Source organism: Ambystoma mexicanum, chromosome 2q, assembly GCF_040938575.1.
Source record: "Ambystoma mexicanum isolate Mex_15411 chromosome 2q, UKY_AmexF1_1, whole genome shotgun sequence".
Taxonomy (NCBI): domain Eukaryota; kingdom Metazoa; phylum Chordata; class Amphibia; order Caudata; family Ambystomatidae; genus Ambystoma; species Ambystoma mexicanum.
This window is the reverse complement of record NC_090924.1, coordinates 877940127-877960225: the sequence shown is the minus strand read 5'-3', so window position 1 is coordinate 877960225 and position 20099 is coordinate 877940127. Positions and strand designations below refer to the sequence as shown.

The window sequence follows — 20099 nt, the reverse complement described above, 5'->3', positions numbered from 1 at the left end:
CTACCTGGACGATTGGTTGATCAGGGGGAGCTCTCCCGAGCAAGTCCTGGATCATCTGTCCGTCACCTGCCACTCCCTTCACAGGCTGTGCTTCTCCCTCAATTTAAAGAAGTCCCATTTGACGCCAACACAGCGGCTCCAGTACATCGGAGCAGTGCTCGACACTTCCCTGGGGCAGTGTTTTCCTCCCCAGGTGACGGCTCTTCACATTCAGCAGATGGTGCACAAGTTTCAGCATGCCCAGACGCTCCCAGCGTTCGAGTTCTTGAGGTTGCTCGGCTTCATGGCATCCTGCATTCTTCTGGTGCCAGAGGCTCGCCTGCGGATGAGATCTTTGCAGTGGGCACTCAAGACGCAATGGTCGCAGTCCTCCGGCAGGATGTCGGACCCGGTTCACCCGGGACCTTCTGTGGTGGGCCGTCGAAGGCAACTTGATGAAGGGGGCTCCATTTTGGCTTCCCTGGCCGGAGGTGACGATCGTGACGGATGCATCCCTCACGGGATGGGGAGCTCATGCCAACGGGCTGACAGTCAGCGGTCGTTGGTCTCCGTCGGAGTCCAGACTCCATATCAATCTGTTGGAGCTGAGGGCCGTCAGGCTAGCCCGGAAGGCTTTTCTGCCGACTGTGCGAGGAAAGAGTGTCCTGATCCTGACGGACAACACAGTGGCCATGCACTACCTCAACAAAAAGGGGGGGGGCAGGGTCACTTCCTCTGTGCAGGGAGGCGATGCAGCTCGAGTTCTGGGCCATCCAGCAGGAAGTTTCGATCTATGCAGTTCATCTGGCCGGAGACCAAAACGTGACGGCGGACGCTCTGAGCAGGCAGAGCGCGATCTCTCACGAGTGGGAGTTGGCTCAGGAGATTCTCCTGGAGATCTTCACCCTTTGGGGGACCCCTCAAGTGGATCTCTTCGCCTCCAGTGTCAACCGGAAGTGTGAAAGGTTTTGCTCGCAGGAATTTCCTCCAAAAGGAGCCTTAGGAGATGCGTTCGTGGTGGAGTGGTCATTCCCGCTGCTGTACGCGTTTCCTCCAGTCCCCGTCATCCCGCAAGTGCTGCGGAGGTTACGGAAGTTCGGTTCCCGGATGATCCTCATTGCTCCGGCGTGGGCTCGGAGGACGTGGTACCCGGACCTTCTCGACTTGTCCATCTGCCCCCCACGTCGTCTTCCCTACCGAGACGATCTGCTCTCACGGGAGGGGGGTCAGGTTCTCCATCCAGAGGTCAGATCCCACAACCTTCACACTTGGCTTCTGAAAGATTGAGGTATAAGGTTTGGGACCTCCCTGAAGACGTGATGGAGGTGTTGCTTTTGGCCCGAAGGCCAGCAACAAAGTCTCTGTATCGTTGCCGTTGGCGTAAGTTCTGCGACTGGTGCAGAGTTCAGAATGTGGATCCTTTTGCATGTGACAACCCCATGGTTCTGTCCTTTTTACTTTCTTTGGCCCACAGGGGCTTGCAAGTGGGTACCATTAAAGGTTACCTGGCGGCGCTGTCCATCTTTAAGCGCTCGTCTGAAGAGTGTTCTTACTTTAAAATCCCTTTAATTTCACAGTTTCTGAAAGGACTCACTAATGTGTTCCCTCCGTCACCTTTCCTGGTGCTCGGTTGGGATTTAAACCTTGTTCTTAAGTTTCTTATGGGTGCTCCGTTTGAGCCTTTACATTCTTGCCCTTTGAGGCTGTTAACTCTGAAAACTGTGTTTTTAGTTGCGGTTACTTCCGCTCGCAGAGTGCGTGAGTTACAGGCACTTTCAGTTAAGCCACCCTTCACTGTATTTCACAAGGACAGGGTTGTCCTTAGAGTTAGTCCTTCTTTTCTTCCGAAGGTAGTGACGGCATTTCATTTGGCCCAGAAGGTTGTTCTTCCGGCATTCTATCCTCCTCCGCATCCTGGTAAGGAAGAGGAGAGGCTCCATATGCTTGATCCTAGGAGAGCTTTAAGCTTTTATGTTTCACGCATGTCCCGGGTCAGAGTGGACGATCAACTCTTTATTGGTTACGCTGGAAAGCGTTTGGGGCAAGCTGTGACGAAACAGACTTTGTCTCGCTGGATTATTTTGGCCATCTCGGAGTGTTACCGCTTGGCGGGTAAGGACCCACGGCTGGCTTGCGGGCCCATTCTACCAGGGGTATGGCTGCATCTACTGCCCTGCAGAGGGGTGTTCCTATTCGCAACATCTGTGATGCAGCCACCTGAGCTTCAGTACATACATTTGTACGTCACTATTCCCTCGATTCCATCCGAGGACAGGATCTGCCCTTTGGCAAGGCGGTCCTTTGCTCTGCTATTTGATTGGCTATTCTAAATTTTGATTCTAAATTCTTTCCCTCCTCCTTGCTCTGGTACTGCTTTGGGAGTCTGTCATAGATATGGAATACGTCGGAGGACCAAATCCCCTCGAAGAACAAGTTACTTTCTTACCTGGTAACGTTCTTTCGATGGGATGGTCTGACGACGTATTCCATATCGCTCCCGCCCTGCCTTCCCGGCTGCAGAATTTCTTTTGCGATTGCAGCTTACGTTCCGCAAGGCTTTGTGTCTGACTGGCAGTTGACTAGTGTCACACGTTCTGGGGGAAAAAACTACAACTGAGGCTACGGGCGTCGTGCGTCCTACTTATCACATCGGATGACGTCGGACGTCGGAGGAGGTCCTCGACGACGGCGCATCGACTTCATCGACGCAGGACGCAGACGCCGAAAAAAGTTTCCGAAGCAGCACAGCTGTGGTGATTACATGTCATAGATATGGAATACGTCGTCGGACCATCCCATCAAAAGAACGTTAGCAGGTAAGAAAGTAACTTGTTCATCTTGGCTATAGAGCGCATTAAACCCCTCCTGCACAACCATGTTTCGTGAGGTTTGAACATATTTATTGGGCGCTGTCTCAAATTCAGTTATCTCTGAGAAATATGCTGCCTTTTTTTACTTCCCTCTGCAGCAATGTTACTGTGAGAAATTAAATGTACACCTTTCCTTCACCATGGCAATGGCTGATGGTATCTGTAGTGCGTCTGAGTCTGTCCAATAGCAGAGCATGTTGCACTGGTGTGCTGTCTGCTCGCAGAAAACCACACCTCTTCCATCGGGAGAGTCCTTAATGTAATGTTGACGTCACGTAGTCGGAGTCTGAATGCACTGTGATTTCATCCTTATGTGCTTCAAGTGCTATGATGAGCACTACTAATTATGCTGTTTGCACTGAAGACGTGGATGTAATCGAGCGCTTCTCACTACTTCAAAATCATCAATACGATTTGCTTTAACTACTGTCGTCCCAACATATTTTTCTCATGTGCTCTGGTAAATTGATGCTGAACCATCAATGAAGAGAATTTCTCCCCCCTAAAGGCGTTTTCCTTTACTTGCAGTATTTCATTATACTGCTCTGCGTATTTTGTGCAGTCATGCACGTCCTCTCCTTCTTGTACTAGTTCCACTATGAACGTTGATGGATTCACTACTTTACATCTAACGATTTTGATTGCTGGTGTGGAAATGATTACTTCATAGCCAGATGCTCTTTGAGTAGTCCAAGTGCTTCTGGGTTTCCCAAGAATGGCAAACAGGGCATGCTCCACACATAACGTGACTGGACATCCCATCAACATTTTGGAAGATTGATGTATTGTGAACGCTTCAGCCGTTAAAACGTGTTAGCAAGGGTAATGGCCTAGCATTTCTGATCTTCTGGAAGCGAAGGATACAAATTTAAGGTAGATAAACACTTTGTCCTGCTTGAAACATAGAACGTTACCCCTTCTGGGTGGAAAAAACCTCATTATTTTCCTCTAATGCTTTAACATCAGACCTGCCGAAACGGCCAATCAAAAATTGATTGTCCTATAAGGTTTCCCCTCTGTAAAGAGAGATACCAGAAAGTACCACCTCTACTGGAGCAGCAGAAAAGGAACAGAGATCCCTCTCCATGCACAAGTCCACCCAGCGCGCCCACTCAGATGAATAGGAAACTTGAGTGGATCTAGCCCAAGAGTTCCTGATGACCTGACAAGCGTCTCCAAAAAGGCCCAGAATGACCAGGACTTGCAGAAATCTTCCATGCCATGAACTGTAGTTGCCCCTGCATGACCAATTCGTGACACCTGCCCCCCAGATCTGTGATTAACAGTGGGAAGGACAGGAGGAGCCTGGGGATGTCCACCTAGAGTTCCAAAAGGGTTGGAAACCATATGGAAACCATATATGGGTTGGCCAAAGAGGGGTCACAAGAACCAAGGACCCTGCTGGTCTGCGCACCTGGAATAGAACCCTCTGAATGAGGGAGAACGGGGGGAAAGGCGTACCCTTGAAGGTGACCCCATTCCTGAAGGAAAGATTCTGTTGCCACAGCATCCAGATTCGGACGCCAACTGAAGAAACAACAGACCTGGCAGTTGAGGCGAAAGACGAGCAGATCCCTGAGAAAAAGACCCCAAACCTGTGACAGGCGTGCAAACACTTCACTGTTCAGCTTCCAATCCCTGCTGTCCCAAAGGAACCTGGAGTTCCAATCTGCCACTGTGGTGGAGAGGCCTGGCAGATATTCCGCATGTAACATAATCCCGCGATTGAGGCAGAAATGCCAGAACTCTCACCCTATGTCCGCTAATCCCTTGGATCGAGTGCCCCCAATTTGTTGATGTAGCGGACCGCTGACACATTGTCCATTCACGAAAGGATGCAACTATTCACCTTGTCGTTGGCGAAATTCTTCACTGCAAAGGACCCCACCAAGAGTTAGAGACAGTTGATATGAAGAGATTGCTCTACAGCGGACCACTTTTCCCCCATAGAAACCTCTTGCTTTCACGCTCCCCAACCGGTCAGACTGGCTTACGACTCTAACACCATGTCTGGAGCAAAGCCAAATATAACGTACCCGTTCCATGCTTGCATTTGCTGCAGCCACCAATGAAGCTCTGCCATTGCGTTTTGTAACAGACGCACTGCCTGAGACTACTGAGCCCCTGACTGAAGATGCATAGTTTCTAGCCTCGGAAGAGCCCTTTAATGGAGCGGGGCTGGAAAGATGGCTTGAATGGATGCCAATAGCATACCTATGACCCTGGCAAGAAGTCGAAGCGACGATATGATATGATAGGTTATTTATAACGCGCTTAATACACAGAGGTTTCCAAGCGCGGACCCGGGGATCGAACCTGTGTTGCTCCGTGTCGTCTTGCTTCTAAGGCAAGCACGTTGCCGCTGAGCTATCCTCCTGAATACCCCTTTGTTTAGCACAGACTTGATCTGGAATCGAATTCCCTGCATCCTCTTCTGTTGCAACCGGAGTTGGCAATGCTGAGAATCTATAATGAAGCCCAGAAACTGCACACATTGTGTAGACACAAGGATAGACTTTTCCTGATCGATTACAAAGGTGAGATCCTGAAGGAGGGACACTGTCAACCGAAGCGGGGCGAGAAGGTGCTCTCCTCCTGCGCTAGAATGAGTATGTCGTCAAGGTAAATGATTATCCTTATGCCAAGGGGCTGAGGAGAGGCCGAACGGGAGGGGCGTCAACTGCAAAAACCGATCATGCCACTGAAATTGCAGATACTACTGATTAGGGGGCAAAACTGGCAACACCAAATACGCATCCTTCAAAAAAAAATGAAACGGAGAAAAGGGGAATCTGCCATTGCTGCGGGCAATACGGCTCCCATCTGAATGAGATCACGCACCTCTGCATCTATGCAGGCTTGCCTCTCCTGACTGAACACCAGCGGACGAGGTCGCACTACTTAAAAGGGGACAACTAAGTGGAACCCCTGCACTGTCTCCAGCACCCACTAGTCTGCCGTGATGTGGGCCGACTTGTGTGCAAAATGCTCTAATCTCCAAGCTCTCCCTGGGAAGAAACACCTATGCTCACCTGAAGCGACCAGTGCACGCCCTGCTTCTCTGTAGGAGCGGCCTCTCCATTGAGTCGCTACTGCGGAAAGGTTTTGGCACCGCCTCTGGAGCTAAATCCGGGAACGCCCTCCTCTAGGCGCAAACTGTGTGCGGCGGGAAGAGACCCGGAACGGATGGCAGACGGTGCGGGCCCTGCCTCTTCCGGCTTTGACAAAACCACCCGGGGGTGAGGGCTTTTTTGATGTAAGACTGCGCTTTATCTAAAGCCGTGAACGTGTGCACAAATGAAGAGCCCTCCTTGACAAATCTCTTTCTGAAGAGCAACCACGGGGACTTAGGCCCTGCCTCTCCCGGAGCCATGTCAGCCAGTTTTGGATCCAAACGCATTCGTAAAGCTTTGCGCCCATCCAATGACAGAGCAGAGTTGGCGTTGCCAATCAGGCACACAGAACATTGGACCCAGCCCCTGAGTATATTGACATCTAGTGGGGCATCATGAACTGGGCTCTCCTGAAGCATATCGAAAACCTGAGCAAGGGGGCCCCAACACGTCCAAAGGTTTGTCCTGGTGGGACCTCATGGCTTTGCCTATTCTCTTCCCAGGGTCTTTACCCTTTTTTGACAGAAAAACAACCATAAAATGGTCAATCTTAGGGGTCGCTGCCACCTTATCAGGAAGGGAAGGGCGCAGGCACTCTGCTCTTAGCTTATTATGCGCCTCTTTCCGCATGGGTTTCCTCACCCAATGTTGTATGAAGGAGGACACAGCATCCCGATGGATGTCATCGGGATTAAAGAACGGCTCCCCCAACATATCCTGGAGCACTTTTCTTCCCTTCCTGGGATACCTCCTTCTTTACCTTCTTCCTCTGAGGAGGGGAATCTGAATCCTCAGAAGACTAGGAGGATTTGGAGGAAGAAGCCACAGGGGAACCCCTAGCACTGCTCCTATGCCTTTTCCTGGCCTGAGACCCTGTCTCTACATGCTTAGCCTTTTGTGATCACTTGCGAGGTCTAGGACCCTCCGCTGCCACCTCAGACGGCCAGCAGGACCCTTATCATGAAAATCACCTATGCCCTTCGCCAAGCGATCAATGGCACCAGCTAATGTATTGTAAAGATCCCATAATGCATTACTGTTTCTTGGACCACCCTCCGAAGGTGTTTATCACCCCCTTCCAACCTGCGTCTTGAAGACCCTTGTTTAGCTGGGACGCCATTCCCATCTGAGAAACTACCCTGACTAATAATGATGCACCCTTCATTTACCCCTGCCTGCAGCTCCTTCCTCTAGTAGCTGACATAGTTTCTTTCAAAGTCTACCAGTTATAAAAGAAACAGATGGCCAAGGGTGGGGAGAAGGGGAACAGATTTGGATACACCCACAGTCGGTCCCAACCTCAAGCAGAGGTTACTCTTCACTCCAGCTGCCTGTAAAGCACCACACAGGTGAGAGCATAAAGGCAGAGCAGGCCACAACTATAACACCTTTAAGGAGCCTCTCACACGTTGTGTAACCGGGCAGGCTTCTTTTCGACCAAGTCGGAACAACCTGCGTGTTTGCAGAAATAAAGTCGCACTTCACAGTGCTTGCAGTGAAACAATGAAGCTTCCCTCAGAAGGAACAGTCGCAATATGGCACACTTATGCCTGCAGCGTGCTCCTTAAGCAAACCCCTCCTGCGGGGATAGTTTGGCAAGGCGATGGAAACAAAGTTTCCTTGCCTGCCCCTGCACACGTCCTCACCGTGCACGAAACTGACAAACAGCCTGTGAGGCTGAGAAGGCTTCCCGGGCTCACTTTGACAAACTTAAAACCACTTGCTTGTAGTAAAACACACACATGGAGGAAAATGAATGCAGCGAAAGTGAAAGCGCTGCAGAATAAAGTTTGAACACTACACGCTTACCCACAGCACAATGCAAGTTACACTGACGGTCATCAACTATGAACACTTATGTAAATGTCTTGTTATATACAGTAAACCTTAACAGTAAGCCTTAACAATAAACCTATATAAATGGCACAGAGCTCGACAGTAGAAAGGGAACACTTGTCTGCTGGTCGAGCAGCAGAGAAGAGGATGAGACTAGTGCTATGGACCCTTATAGGGGGGGGAGACACTGATTGGCTGATATACCGGGCCTGCCATCTTGGGGCTTGTGTGATTTTTCTGTTCATGTAATACTGTTTTTAACAATGTTTCTGGTGTTTTGTTAACATATTTCAATCTTTGCTGCTGGTTGAAAGTAAAGAAGTTGTAATGCACAATAGGAAGCCTCTTGTCTCGACATAGAATTCAATTTAGACAGGAATGTATAAAAATACAGTATTTATTCTAGGCCATATACGTGCACCAAAAATTGAAACAAGCAGATGATCATATCGCACAACACTCAATAATAAACATATATAAAGTCACCATATGCAGTAAAATGGACAAACAGGTTTCCCGGGGTCTATATATTGATGTGCACAGTCATTTGAATCCATTTCCCTTTATTAATCATTAAGTTCAGTTTTTAAATCACCACAACATTTACTTTTACTTTAACATACTCATCTACAGACTAGCTAATCATTAATTCCATGGGTTTTAAACCCGTTGTAATTCATCATAGGTGACTTCTGATTGAATCGCAATTGATATTGATATATTGATTACAATACTCCATGACATTTATTGCAATATCCCTATCCTTTTTGGGAAGTTACCTATGCTGTTGGTGTATTAAAGGTGAGAACCCAGCCTGACACTATACATGTTGAACATTTTTCCCTTCATTATCACACGATAAGTGGCAGCCATTTTGGAAACGGCCGAGAACCAGTCGGTAGAGGGAACAGACACGAGTGGTTGCAGAGGTTAGGTAAGACAACCTTAGTTATATGCTAAAGGATTGGATCCTGTGGATGAGGTAGACTGAGCAGAATCTTTGAATTTGTTTTACACCAACAGGTACGCAGGTGCTACCTAGTGTAGGATCAATCTGTCTCTGGGAGCCACCACTTCTTACAGAACAACATAAACAGTACCCTGACTAGGGTAAGACATTGGTATAGACACCCTAATCACTGTACTCAGATTATATATACTATTGTATATACTTATTATTTCTCCACTTCTTAATGCAATAATCGTACCAGTAGTCCTAACGGATATGGTTTGATCTGTTATCCCCGTATAGAACCGGCTACCCAGAAGGGAGGACGTTTCCCCTCCCTTGTTTTTGTTGGAAGAAAGAAGGAAGCCACGGCTGTATGACCAGACATCCTCTTTTTGGAGGTGAGGACAATAGAGTTAGGACTTTGTTAAGGATAAAAGACTACATTAGATAAAATACTTGACATACCTTGTTTTAATTATTAGGTATTGATTGACTTTTCGGATACCATTGAAAGCCTCAACATTTGTTTAAACACAGTACACACAGCTTGGACTGTGCAAGCCAGATTGACACCAGGTGAATGCTAAAGCAAAAAATCATGACGGCTAATGACTTCTTGATGTTATTATAAATGTTTTACACAGATTAGCTCACTAAATGAGTTTCTCCAGCATGGGGTCTGGCATGGATTCACATGCTCATGAATATTCCCCGTCGTCAGGCTGGGAATCCTCGGTAAAGAAAAAAAAACCAGTATCAGTTTCGTTTCTGATCTGTCTTTCGTAGTAATAACCAATCACTGGTCTCTGCGTCATACTGACCACAGCCAATGACTGCCCTCTACCTAAGCACCGCCTCTGGCAGCCATCTTCAGATTTTTACCGCACGTTCATGTGTTGGGATCCTCGTGCTATTGCTCTCGAGCGTTAGTGCTATTTTTTCACGTTTTTTCTCAAAAACTTTGGTTTTTTCGGTCAAAAGAGCCTCAAGCTCCACCGACTCTCCATCCGATCAACGGGGACCCGTGTCAGATTCGTCTGCGCCCCTCAAGGGTGAAGAATTCGTCGAGCTACGCTTTTGGAGGACTCCAGAAGCTTCTCGGGCCCGGACATGGCCCAGGAGAAGGGAAGCTCGACGCCCGGAAAGCTGTTCAGGGTCTGCCCTGGATGCCAGCTGCAGAACGTCTTTAAGGAGGACGAACACTCCTTTTGTCTCTACTGCTTACATGAGGACAAGACGCACGTGGAGAAGGACTGTGCGTTTTGCGGCAATATGTCGGAGCGGACCATGAAGGACCGCCATCAACGTCTCGCCAACTGGCTGGAAGGGAAGAGCCCGTCAGGCGAGAAGAAGAGGAAGAAATCCGAGCGGTCTTCTAAGACCTTTGAGGACGCCCCGGCGATGGGGGTCCAACACAAGGCCAAGCACGCGAGTCCGCTGGCACCGGGAGCGCCGAACGGTCGGGCTCTACGGGCGCCAGGCAGGGCGCACCCTCCCCGGGACCTTCAGCCACGAGCCAACGCTCTGGGTCGGGTAAGAGGAAGGGCGAGCACCCGGCGAAGCTCCTGGAGAGGCCCCGGTCGAGCTCGAAGGCCCCATCGGAGGGGGAGCGAGGCAGTGTCCCCCCCTCAAGGATAAGGCGGTGAGCGCACCTAAGGTGGTGAAGGCCTTAATCCATCCGGCCAAGCCCTCTATCGAAGCTGTCACGGCGGCCCTGGCTCAGCCTGCGGAGGCTACACCAGTGGTGGCGACCTCGGGGCTCAGAGTCTCCCTGCCACCTCGGAGGGAGTCCTCTTTTGTACCCATCGATAGGACCCCCGTGAAATCCCCGGCGGGGAAGAAAAAGGGGGGGCAGGGCGTCGTCGTAGATTCGGCTTCAACCTCGGAGGAAGAGCTGATCGAGGTCTTAAGCCAGGGCCTTGGCGTGGAAGAAGACCGGCCCGTCGGGATGGATCCCGACGCAGGTGACGACGACATCGTCGAGGGTGCCGACGGGGCCCCTGATCGCCCGTCGGATTCCCCTCTGCCAGCGCCGCAAGACAACTCAGCTGCCATTTTGTTGGCTATACAGTCCTTATGCTCAGAGATAAGGACGAGACTACCGTTGCCGACGGAGGAACCTCTCCCATCGGGGGATCCTGAACCGGGACCTTCTGGTGTTCCCCCGCCCAAGAAAAGAAGGATTCACCCTCCACCTCCTTTTCAGCCATCGCGCCCCGTCCAGCCCTCCTCCCCGTCCACCCGAGGGGATGATACGGGGACTGACACGGCAGCGACGGGCACGGACGACGAGGTATACGACGAGGATCTACCGTCGTCACCTCCCACCAGGGCTTCTCCGCCCGACGAGATTGGATCGTTCCACTCCATGATCGCCAGGGCATCCAAGCTTTTCCAACTCTGCCCTGAGGAGAAGAAAAAGGAAGGATTCCTTTATCAACGGCGCGAGGCCAAGAGGAAGACGGTCCTCGCGGTGCCTCTACTGGACGACATTTGGGATGAGGGCCTCGCCCTCCTCAAGAACCCTTCCACGACGCCAGCTAGAAGAGACCGGTACGAGAAGAAGTACCGGGTCCCGGACGCGGCCCCCCTGTGCCTCCGGGCGCAGCCTACCCCGGACTCCGTCGTCTCCGCGGCGGCCAGGAAGAAAGCGGGGGGGGTGCGGCCTCCACATCGACTTCCCCGCCGGACGGCGAGGGAAAGAAATTGGACGCTATGGGACGCAGGGTCATCTCGTCTGCAGCAACGACGATTAAAGCGGCCAACGCCTTGGCTATCGTGGCCCGCTACGACAGGGAGCTATGGTACAAACTGGCTCCCCTGCTGGACTTCCTACCGGACGACAAGAGGGCGGATGCCCTGGAGATCCTACAGGAAGGTGAGGTGGCGTCGGACCACGCCATCACTATTGCGACGGACATCGCCGACACGGGGTTTCGCCAATTGGGCAACGGGGTGCGCCTTAGGCGGCGTGGATGGCTCAAGGCTACGGACTTCCGTCAAGACGTGCAGACCAGAGTCCTGGACATGCCGTTCGATGGGAACAACCTGTTTGGGAAAACAGTGGACGATTCCCTTCAGGCCATTAAAGCGGACACTGAGACGGCCCAGGCCCTTGGGGTTCTGCAGCAACGACGGACGCCCTTTCGGAGCAGCGGAGGCAAGGGCGCCTCCAAAGGTGCCGGCGGCGGTTTCTCCACCTACCGTCAAGTGGCCCGCTCGTCGTCTCAGGAGGCCTACAGAGGACGAGGCAAGTCTGGCAGACCCCGCCGTCGTCGCCAAGGAGGTCAAGGCGGCAAAGCCTCGTCGAAACAGGATTGAACCGGCCGTGGGGTCGGGCCCCCACCGAAGCACCCTGGTGGGAGGCCGGCTGGCGAGCTTCGTCAGCGTGTGGGAGTCCATCTCCACCGACCGTTGGGTGCTGGACGCCTTAGCCCGGGGCCACGCTCTCGAGTTTCAAAGAAGGTGCCCGCGCGTCCCCCCCGTGGCCAGGAAAGAGCTTCACGTCCCTCAGCTTCTCCTGGAGGTAAGGGCGATGCTCGGGAAGGGCGCCATCGAACTCGTCCCAAAGAGGCTTCGGGGCTCCGGAGTTTACTCGAGATACTTCCTCGTGAAGAAGAAGACGGGAGGATGGCGCCCCATCCTAGACCTGCGACGTCTGAACAACTTCATCAAGGCGCAGAAGTTCCAGATGGTCACCCTCCAGCATGTCCTGGGTCAGCTGGAGGAGGGAGACTTCCTGTCGTCGTTGGATTTGGAGGATGCCTACTTCCATATTCCCATCCTAAAGGGGCACCGAAAATTCCTCAGGTTTGTGGTCCAAGGGCGTCACTACCAGTTCAAAGCCCTCCCCTTCGGACTACGGTCGGCACCCAGGGTATTCACCAAGTGCCTTGCACCGGTGGCGGCGCAGCTGCGCCGCGAGGGGATCCACGTCTACCCCTACCTGGACGACTGGCTCATCCGAGCCAAGACGAGGGAGCTCGCCGTGGAGCACACGGCAAGGACTGTCCAACTTCTCACGGACCTGGGATTCTCCGTGAACTACGCCAAGTCCCACCTGGTACCCGCGCAAAACGCACTGTTTCTGGGAGCGAAGCTCGACACAGTGTCCCTTCTGGCCTCCCCGTCGGAGGAAAGGACCAGGTCCATCCTGGGCAAGGTACAGCGGATGTTGGTTTCCGACGCGGCCAAGGTGAGGTCCATCAAGTCCCTTCTCGGAATGATGTCTTCTTGCATCTACCTCATTCCCATGTGCAGGCTCCGGATGCGCCCGTTGCAGGAGTTCCTGGACGCGCGCTGGATCCAAACGACGGGCGGCTTCGAGGAGAGGATCACACTCGACGAGAGTTTCCGCCGAGCGGTCCGGTGGTGGGGCACTCGCGCGCATCTGACGGGGGGCATGGACTTCCAGACCCCAGACCACCAGGAGACAGTGACCACGGATGCCTCCCTGGAAGGGTGGGGAGCGCACACCGAAAATCTGCACGCGAGAGGCCTTTGGCTCCCGATGGAGAAGTCCCTCCATATCAACGTCCTGGAGCTCCGTGCAGTGTTCTGGGCCCTCAGGTCCTTCCTTCCGTCCCTCAAGGGCAAGGTGGTGAGGATCTTCACCGACAACACCACCACCATGTTTTACATCAGGAAACAGGGCGGAACCAGGTTCCCAGCACTGTCCAAGGAGGCGCAGGACCTGTGGCATTGGGCCGTCGCCCAAAGGATGTTTCTGGTGCCGTTTCATCTGGCAGGGATGAAAAACACCATCGCCGACTCACTCAGCAGGGAGCTGCGCTCGTGCCACGAGTGGGAACTACGGCAGGATCTAGTGGATCGCCTCTTCCGACGGTGGGGCACACCCCAGATCGACCTGTTCGCGACGGCGACGAACTCCAAGTGCCGGAGGTTCGCCAGCAGGTTTCCCCAGGCGAGGAGCATGGGCGATGCTTTCTCGTTCCCCTGGGAGGGCCTGTTCCTCTACGCGTTCCCTCCTTTGCCACTGCTAATCCGGCTCGTCAACCAGCTCAAGAGGTCACGGTGCAGGATGATCCTCGTCGCACCTGCGTGGCCGAGGCAGATATGGTTCCCGGACCTTCTGGACTTGTCAGCGTCCCCGCCAATCAAGCTGCCGGTGGACGCGGATCTACTCTCCAGGGAAGGAGGCGCCATCCTCCACCACAACCCGAAATCGCTGAACTTGCAGGCCTGGCTCCTGCAGCGCTAGAGTTTGGGGGATACGACATACCGGCCGACTGCAGAGAGGTTCTTGCAAAGGCCAGGACGTCCTCAACTCTTAAATGCTACAGACACAAATGGAAGAGGTTCTCTGTCTGGTGCCCCGTTGAAGTTTCTGTTGTGGAAAACAGCGTTTCATGTGGCCATCACCTCCGAACGACGGGTGGGAGAGATCCAGGCCCTTTCCTGCAAGGCCCCGTACTTGACTTTTCACGACACGAGGGTAGTGCTCAGGACGCACCCCTCCTTCATGCCCAAGGTACCGTCGGACTTCCATCTCAACGAACCCTTGGTGTTGCCTGTGTTCTTCCCGTCGCCTTCGTCGCCGGCTGAGAGGACTTTGCACTCGCTGGATGTGGCTAGAGCGCTGTAGTTCTACGTGGACCGCACGAAGTGTTTTCGGAAGACGTCACAACTCTTTGTGAACTTTGGACCTGTCAATCAGGGGAAGGCTCTCTCGAAGGCTTCCATTTCCAGATGGCTCTCCGGCTGTATCATGTACTGTCATCGGTTGGCAAACCGACCGCTGCCTGGCCGTCCGAGAGCCCATTCCACCAGAGCGATCGCAGCTACCACGGCGTTCCTTTCTGGTGTGCCCCTGCTGGACATATGTAGGGCTGCTACGTGGAGGTCGACGCACACCTTCACGAAATTCTACTGCGTCGATCGGGATTCCAGGGAGGAGTCCAGGGTCGGCCAAGCAGTGCTGCGCAACCTGTTCGCCTGAGGTGAGCCTGGTGAGGAGGTAAGATGCTTAATGTTGAGTTTGATGTAATGCTTAATGTTGAGCCTTTGCCACCTCCCGTGGTTGTGCATGTGTGTACTGCTATGTATTCTTTATTCATGAGCATGTGAATCCATGCCAGACCCCATGCTGGAGAAGGAACAAGTTACTTACCTGTAACTGTTGTTCTCCAGCATGGGTCTGGCATGGATTCACATGCGAACCCTCCCGCCTACCCCTCTGCGGCTCTTCACTTGGTCATACTGCCACTTCACGTGCTTCCAAATCTGAAGATGGCTGCCAGAGGCGGTGCTTAGGTAGAGGGCAGTCATTGGCTGTGGTCAGTATGACGCAGAGACCAGTGATTGGTTATTACTACGAAAGACAGATCAGAAACGAAACTGATACTGTTTTTTTTTTCTTTACCGAGGATTCCCAGCCTGACGACGGGGAATATTCATGAGCATGTGAATCCATGCCAGACCCATGCTGGAGAACAACAGTTACAGGTAAGTAACTTGTTCCATACTCTCTATTCTGTTCACTTTTTTCAAGTTCTGCAAAGCAGTGGGCAACCAGATGCATCATAAGTATGAATAATAGCTCCTGAAGAAGGGAAGGAATTTCCCGAAACACAATGAGCATATGATCTATGGATTGGGGATTTATGACATTTGTTCTGTTAAAAATATATCAAAAAATACAATTTTGTACAAGATATATTTTGTTGAGAAATTATTCACATAAAGAATCATGATTGTTGATATATAAAGAGTTGAGGACAGTGATCACTGAATTAGAAGACTTATGACCAAAACTGAATACCTACATGGTGTTGGTAAGGGAATGGTCCCATCCCACTCCCCTAGACGCTTTAGGGTGAGATGAGTCCTATTGGAAGACCGGTGATATACCAGGGGAGGAGGGCGTCTTGAGGGCTCCCACACAATCACATTATGTGAACTTTAGATGCTTTTAACTTAGTGCACGTGTATAAGTAGATGCCATTTTGTAGACACAATGGAAGCATGGGGCCTGCACGACCATGCAGTATTATTTGCTACATTACCCATGGCCCGCGAGTCTGAAGGGACAATCTGAATAGGCGCAAGCGCTGATGAGAAAGGCCCACGCTGCTAGCTTCCACAGAACCCTCCCTTTGTTCTAAAATAATTCCATTGTGTTTGTCCTAAGAAAGAATGTGCCCTGCAAGGCCACGCAACAGTGCTGAGCGACTCAGTATACATGTTATCACAAATAGGCCAAAGCAGGCCTAAAACCCCCACCCAGCCAGCCATGAGTTATGGCCCCTACAACTTCCCCAGTCCCAAAGCCGCTGAATTCCAAAGATACCAGCTGACCCCAGACCACCGACCATAAACCAAACCCATAAAAGATCTAAGTACATGGTTGTCCCACCATTATTTTATAAAGACATGATTTGTAATGGGATGTACAGGGAGGGATATAAATATAGTTAAAAAGCGAGGGTGGAAGCCTTGGAAGTACTGAGACGCGGATCTGATGAGTGAAATGTTTGTGGGTCAGATTGACCTTGGGACTTCACCTGTACTAGCCTATGCTCTTGCCAGGTGCCCTCTATAATGGAGTAGTATTGTTGGCGAATTGTATCTAATTGGTTCTTCGACCTTGATTCCCTGGGGACGATGCCCATGTGATGGAAGATGGACAGACGGGGCTGGGCGAATTACCTGGTATCCCCTATGGAGTAGGTCGACCATGTATTATATGGTCACACCAACCAGTTGCGCGGGTTCTTACAGTATATGAATGATGCTGCGTCCCATTTTAAATCTCTGCTTGCACCATTTTTCCTTAGAACATTCTCAGGCAGCAGAGTTCTTTGCTGGCACTCCTATTTTTGTAGAAATAAAACTTGTTATACTTGCAAGAGTTTGTGGGCCTTTTTCCCTAGCGGGTTGTATTTTTTTTCTGGTGTGAGCGTTTAGGGCGTGCCTTCATTTGGTGACTCCCGATGTGATCCCAGTGCCCCTGTGCCTTCGTAGGTGCCCAGGCCGCTTCTATGGAAGAGCTGCGGCCACCTACAGTCCCGAAAAACACATATTCCTGAGCGGTTTTAGAGGAGCCCTCTTTGCAGAATTCCTGTCTGCTCTTTGAAGCAGGGCACGGCTCGAATGAGAGTGCAGGCTGGTGTTATTGGGTACCCAGTGACCGAGGAGTTCGGGTGAACACGTGCACGTGAGTATAAACATGCAAGTGATAACAAGTAGGTGATAGGTGTATGGGAGAGTGTGGAGGGTGTGACCATGCGGATATTGAAATTGTGAGTGCGGTATGAATGTGGTTTGTTTTTATTTTTTGGTATTAAGAACTTTTTACTGAGAATATTAAGGAAAAGAAAATGGAATCGTCGGGTGCCTTCCAGAGTGAGGGGAGAAGGTTGTACCACAGACAGTGTAAAGCTGGAAAAAAGGAACCAAATAGGAGCCCCACATTAGTGGGTTCGGGAATAGTAGTCGTTTTTGTTTAGCTTGTTTTGTTTGTGTATTTATTGTGTAGGGCGGATGCCTGAGGAGGGGCACTGTGTAATTGGTAGTATGTTTTAAGTGTGCAGAGTGTGGGAGTGGGGGGGGTAAGGAGAAAAAAGGGTGGGGAAGGGTGTATTGCTCTCCCCCGACAAGTGTACGGAACAACCATAAATCACCAATGCAATTATAGAGCAAATACTTTGAACCATAAACAGACAGACACAATAACTCACAGCCGCGCACTCTTTAGAAGATAATCAGCTCTTTACGACTATTTATTCCAGGCTTACAAGTACGTAAAAATAACTCATAAAAATAATAAGGACATAGATCACAGAAGAAGTAAAGAAGTCAAAAAGAAATACATCCCCGTGAGCGTAACAGGATTCCTGATCTCGTCCAGAAGCGGCTGGAAGACCCCAGGAACAGCCAAGTCGAGAGCACCACAGCTCACAGGAAGGCCGGACGTAAGCGTCCTTTCTCCGGCTGAACTCTCACCTGACCACCTCCGGGCTTCCGCATATATACACACTCCACAAAGGGGAGTCAATTCTTGAACATTATGGAAATTGCACTTGCGGAGTTGAGGAACACCCGTCGGTTGCCAGCTGGGTCAATCGAGAGATCCCCCCAAAAAGTGCAGTGCCTCCCTTCTCTAAAAACACGCTTCGCGGAGAACAGTAGCAAGCCATAACAACGTTAGCTTTCCCAGCAGAAATGGCCTTGACCGCATACCAGGTTTGGAAAAGCATGTTTGTCTCAGCACTGTGAATCTAACACTCAGCAAAATGTGTGCAACGTTTCACTGCGGTATGAAGTAAATATCCAACATGGCTCTGAGCGCTCTCAGAATGCATTGCGCACCCGTGCCATTTTGGATCAAGCATAACAATTCCACCCTTTGGCTATTTATCTTCCATATCCTGGTGGCACAGGAACCGGTCTCTGAAACCTACGAAATGTTAAGACTAAATTGGGAATACATTGAATGCAACAACAACAAGCAATTATAATAGAGAATATAATGAAAATGCAAGCAAAAATGTAACTTAAGTGTACCCCCAATATCAGGTATCCATGAAAATAACCAATCCCACCAATTTCTATTACGATCTTGAGACACTTGAGAAATGAGATCCCTCAAACCTCGAATATGACTTTCAATAGAGCGTGAGTGGTCACTTAAATTGAAACAACACATACCTTCAAAGGCATTGCACCCTAAATTATGTTTTAGCAATAGGTAATCAACAGCAGCTCTGTTCTGCAAAGTTGCTTTTCTAATAACTTGACTATCGAGGAGTAATTCTTCCAAAGCCTGCGAAGTATGATTAAGACTTTTAACTACTAAACACGCTAATTTCATCAAAGATTTGTAACCTCCAGCAGCTACACCCTAAACACCCACATATGAAAGGGTTAATGCTAGAACCTCATCTTCTGATAACAAATGTACATGTGAATCACAGTCAGGAGATAGCCCTACAGATTCAAAAGTTGACCTTTTACCTCGAGTTATCGCTGAGTGTAAAGGAAACATCATTAGTCCCAATCGAGTCAAAGCACATGGACCTCCAGAAATGTTAGCTGGAATATAAGTATATGTAATGTTACCACATGAAAAGAGCCATACTGTTGGAAGTTTCACATGATTCAAATGACTAGCAGTTATCACTGTATGATTGCAGGACATATTGTTACTTACACTGGTGCATTTGCGTGACATTCGCGAACATAGCCGCCTCTCGAACATGGTATGATTGTACTGATTGGTCAACTCTATTTGTCGGCATTTGCCAATTTCTTGTGGTTTGCACTTCATGATGTGACACACATCACCTTGAGTTATATTGTAAGTAATAACACGTGTCAAATTTCTCCATTTTCTGTCAGTCTCTTGGCAGAACCGACAGTATTCGTAAACTGAAAAAGATTGTCGAATGTCTGAGTCTTGAACTAAAGAATCATTGTGTGACGCCAAAGATATGCTTTAGAACAGGAACAGGCGTCGGCACCGCTACTAAACACGTAGTCAATAAATCTGTGCATTGGGCACATCAGTAAGACAAAAGTGTGATATGTTCAGTACTTGCTGTGCCAGATATATCCACATATTCTCCTCTTGGGTAATCATAGGAGAGTGTTTCCGTCTTCCTTCAAACGACTCTTGCACGGATGGCATCAAGGTTGTTTTCACTTGCTCCTGATGTGTTTGTCGCATTTCACGAATCCATGTCTTCGGTCTGGCGGGCTTTTCGGCACTGGCATAGGGCTGCTTGGGGACAACATTATTCATCACTATCAGTATCCCCTTGATCACTGGCACAGATGTGACATTTTTCGTTGGTAACAGCAGACTGTTTAACTCGCCCAAATGGAGTCCATTTATTGCCACAGTTACACCAACCAGACCCAGGATCTACAAAGCAAACCCAGAAAAGAGATATCAGTGTTGCACATCACTCTCTCAGGTAACATTTGTCTGCGGGTACATATAGCCATTTCTTTCTACCAGGCTCCATAACTAAAACTACTTTATCTTTGCCTGATGCAATGACATCTGCTGGCACTGGTGGGCCACTTGGCTTTCCCACCCACACCTTTGCACCCGGTAACATACTGTCTGAAGAGCCCAAAACCGCGATCCCCACGGGTAGCTAACACTGTAGGAGGCTCCCCTTTCTTAATCATGGACAACTTAATGGGAATGACTATCAATTGGGCCACTCGATCACCCTTGTGTATTGATAACAATTGATCCCCACTATTCATTAATCTTGCCTTGGTAATCTTGAACTCCCTTCAATGCTAGGCCAGATTTAGGGGCAATCCATCCCATATGCTCTGGGGGAATCTGTACTCCAATCCCTGTTTCAATTACAA

General features: G+C 50.4%; 1 protein-coding gene across 4 annotated transcripts in view; it reads left to right on the top strand.

The window, feature by feature from the left end:
• PDSS1 (decaprenyl diphosphate synthase subunit 1) overlaps positions 1 to 20099 on the top strand; it is a 664271-nt gene that overhangs the window by 266031 nt on the left and 378141 nt on the right. For 2 of the 4 annotated variants that reach the window (XM_069648131.1, XM_069648133.1), the window contains one exon: positions 9051 to 9148. The exons of the other annotated variants lie outside the window; for them this stretch is intronic. In XM_069648131.1, the coding sequence (XP_069504232.1) occupies positions 9051 to 9148 (98 nt within the window). The remainder of the gene's footprint in view (positions 1 to 9050; positions 9149 to 20099) is intronic. 4 annotated transcript variants of the gene reach the window in all.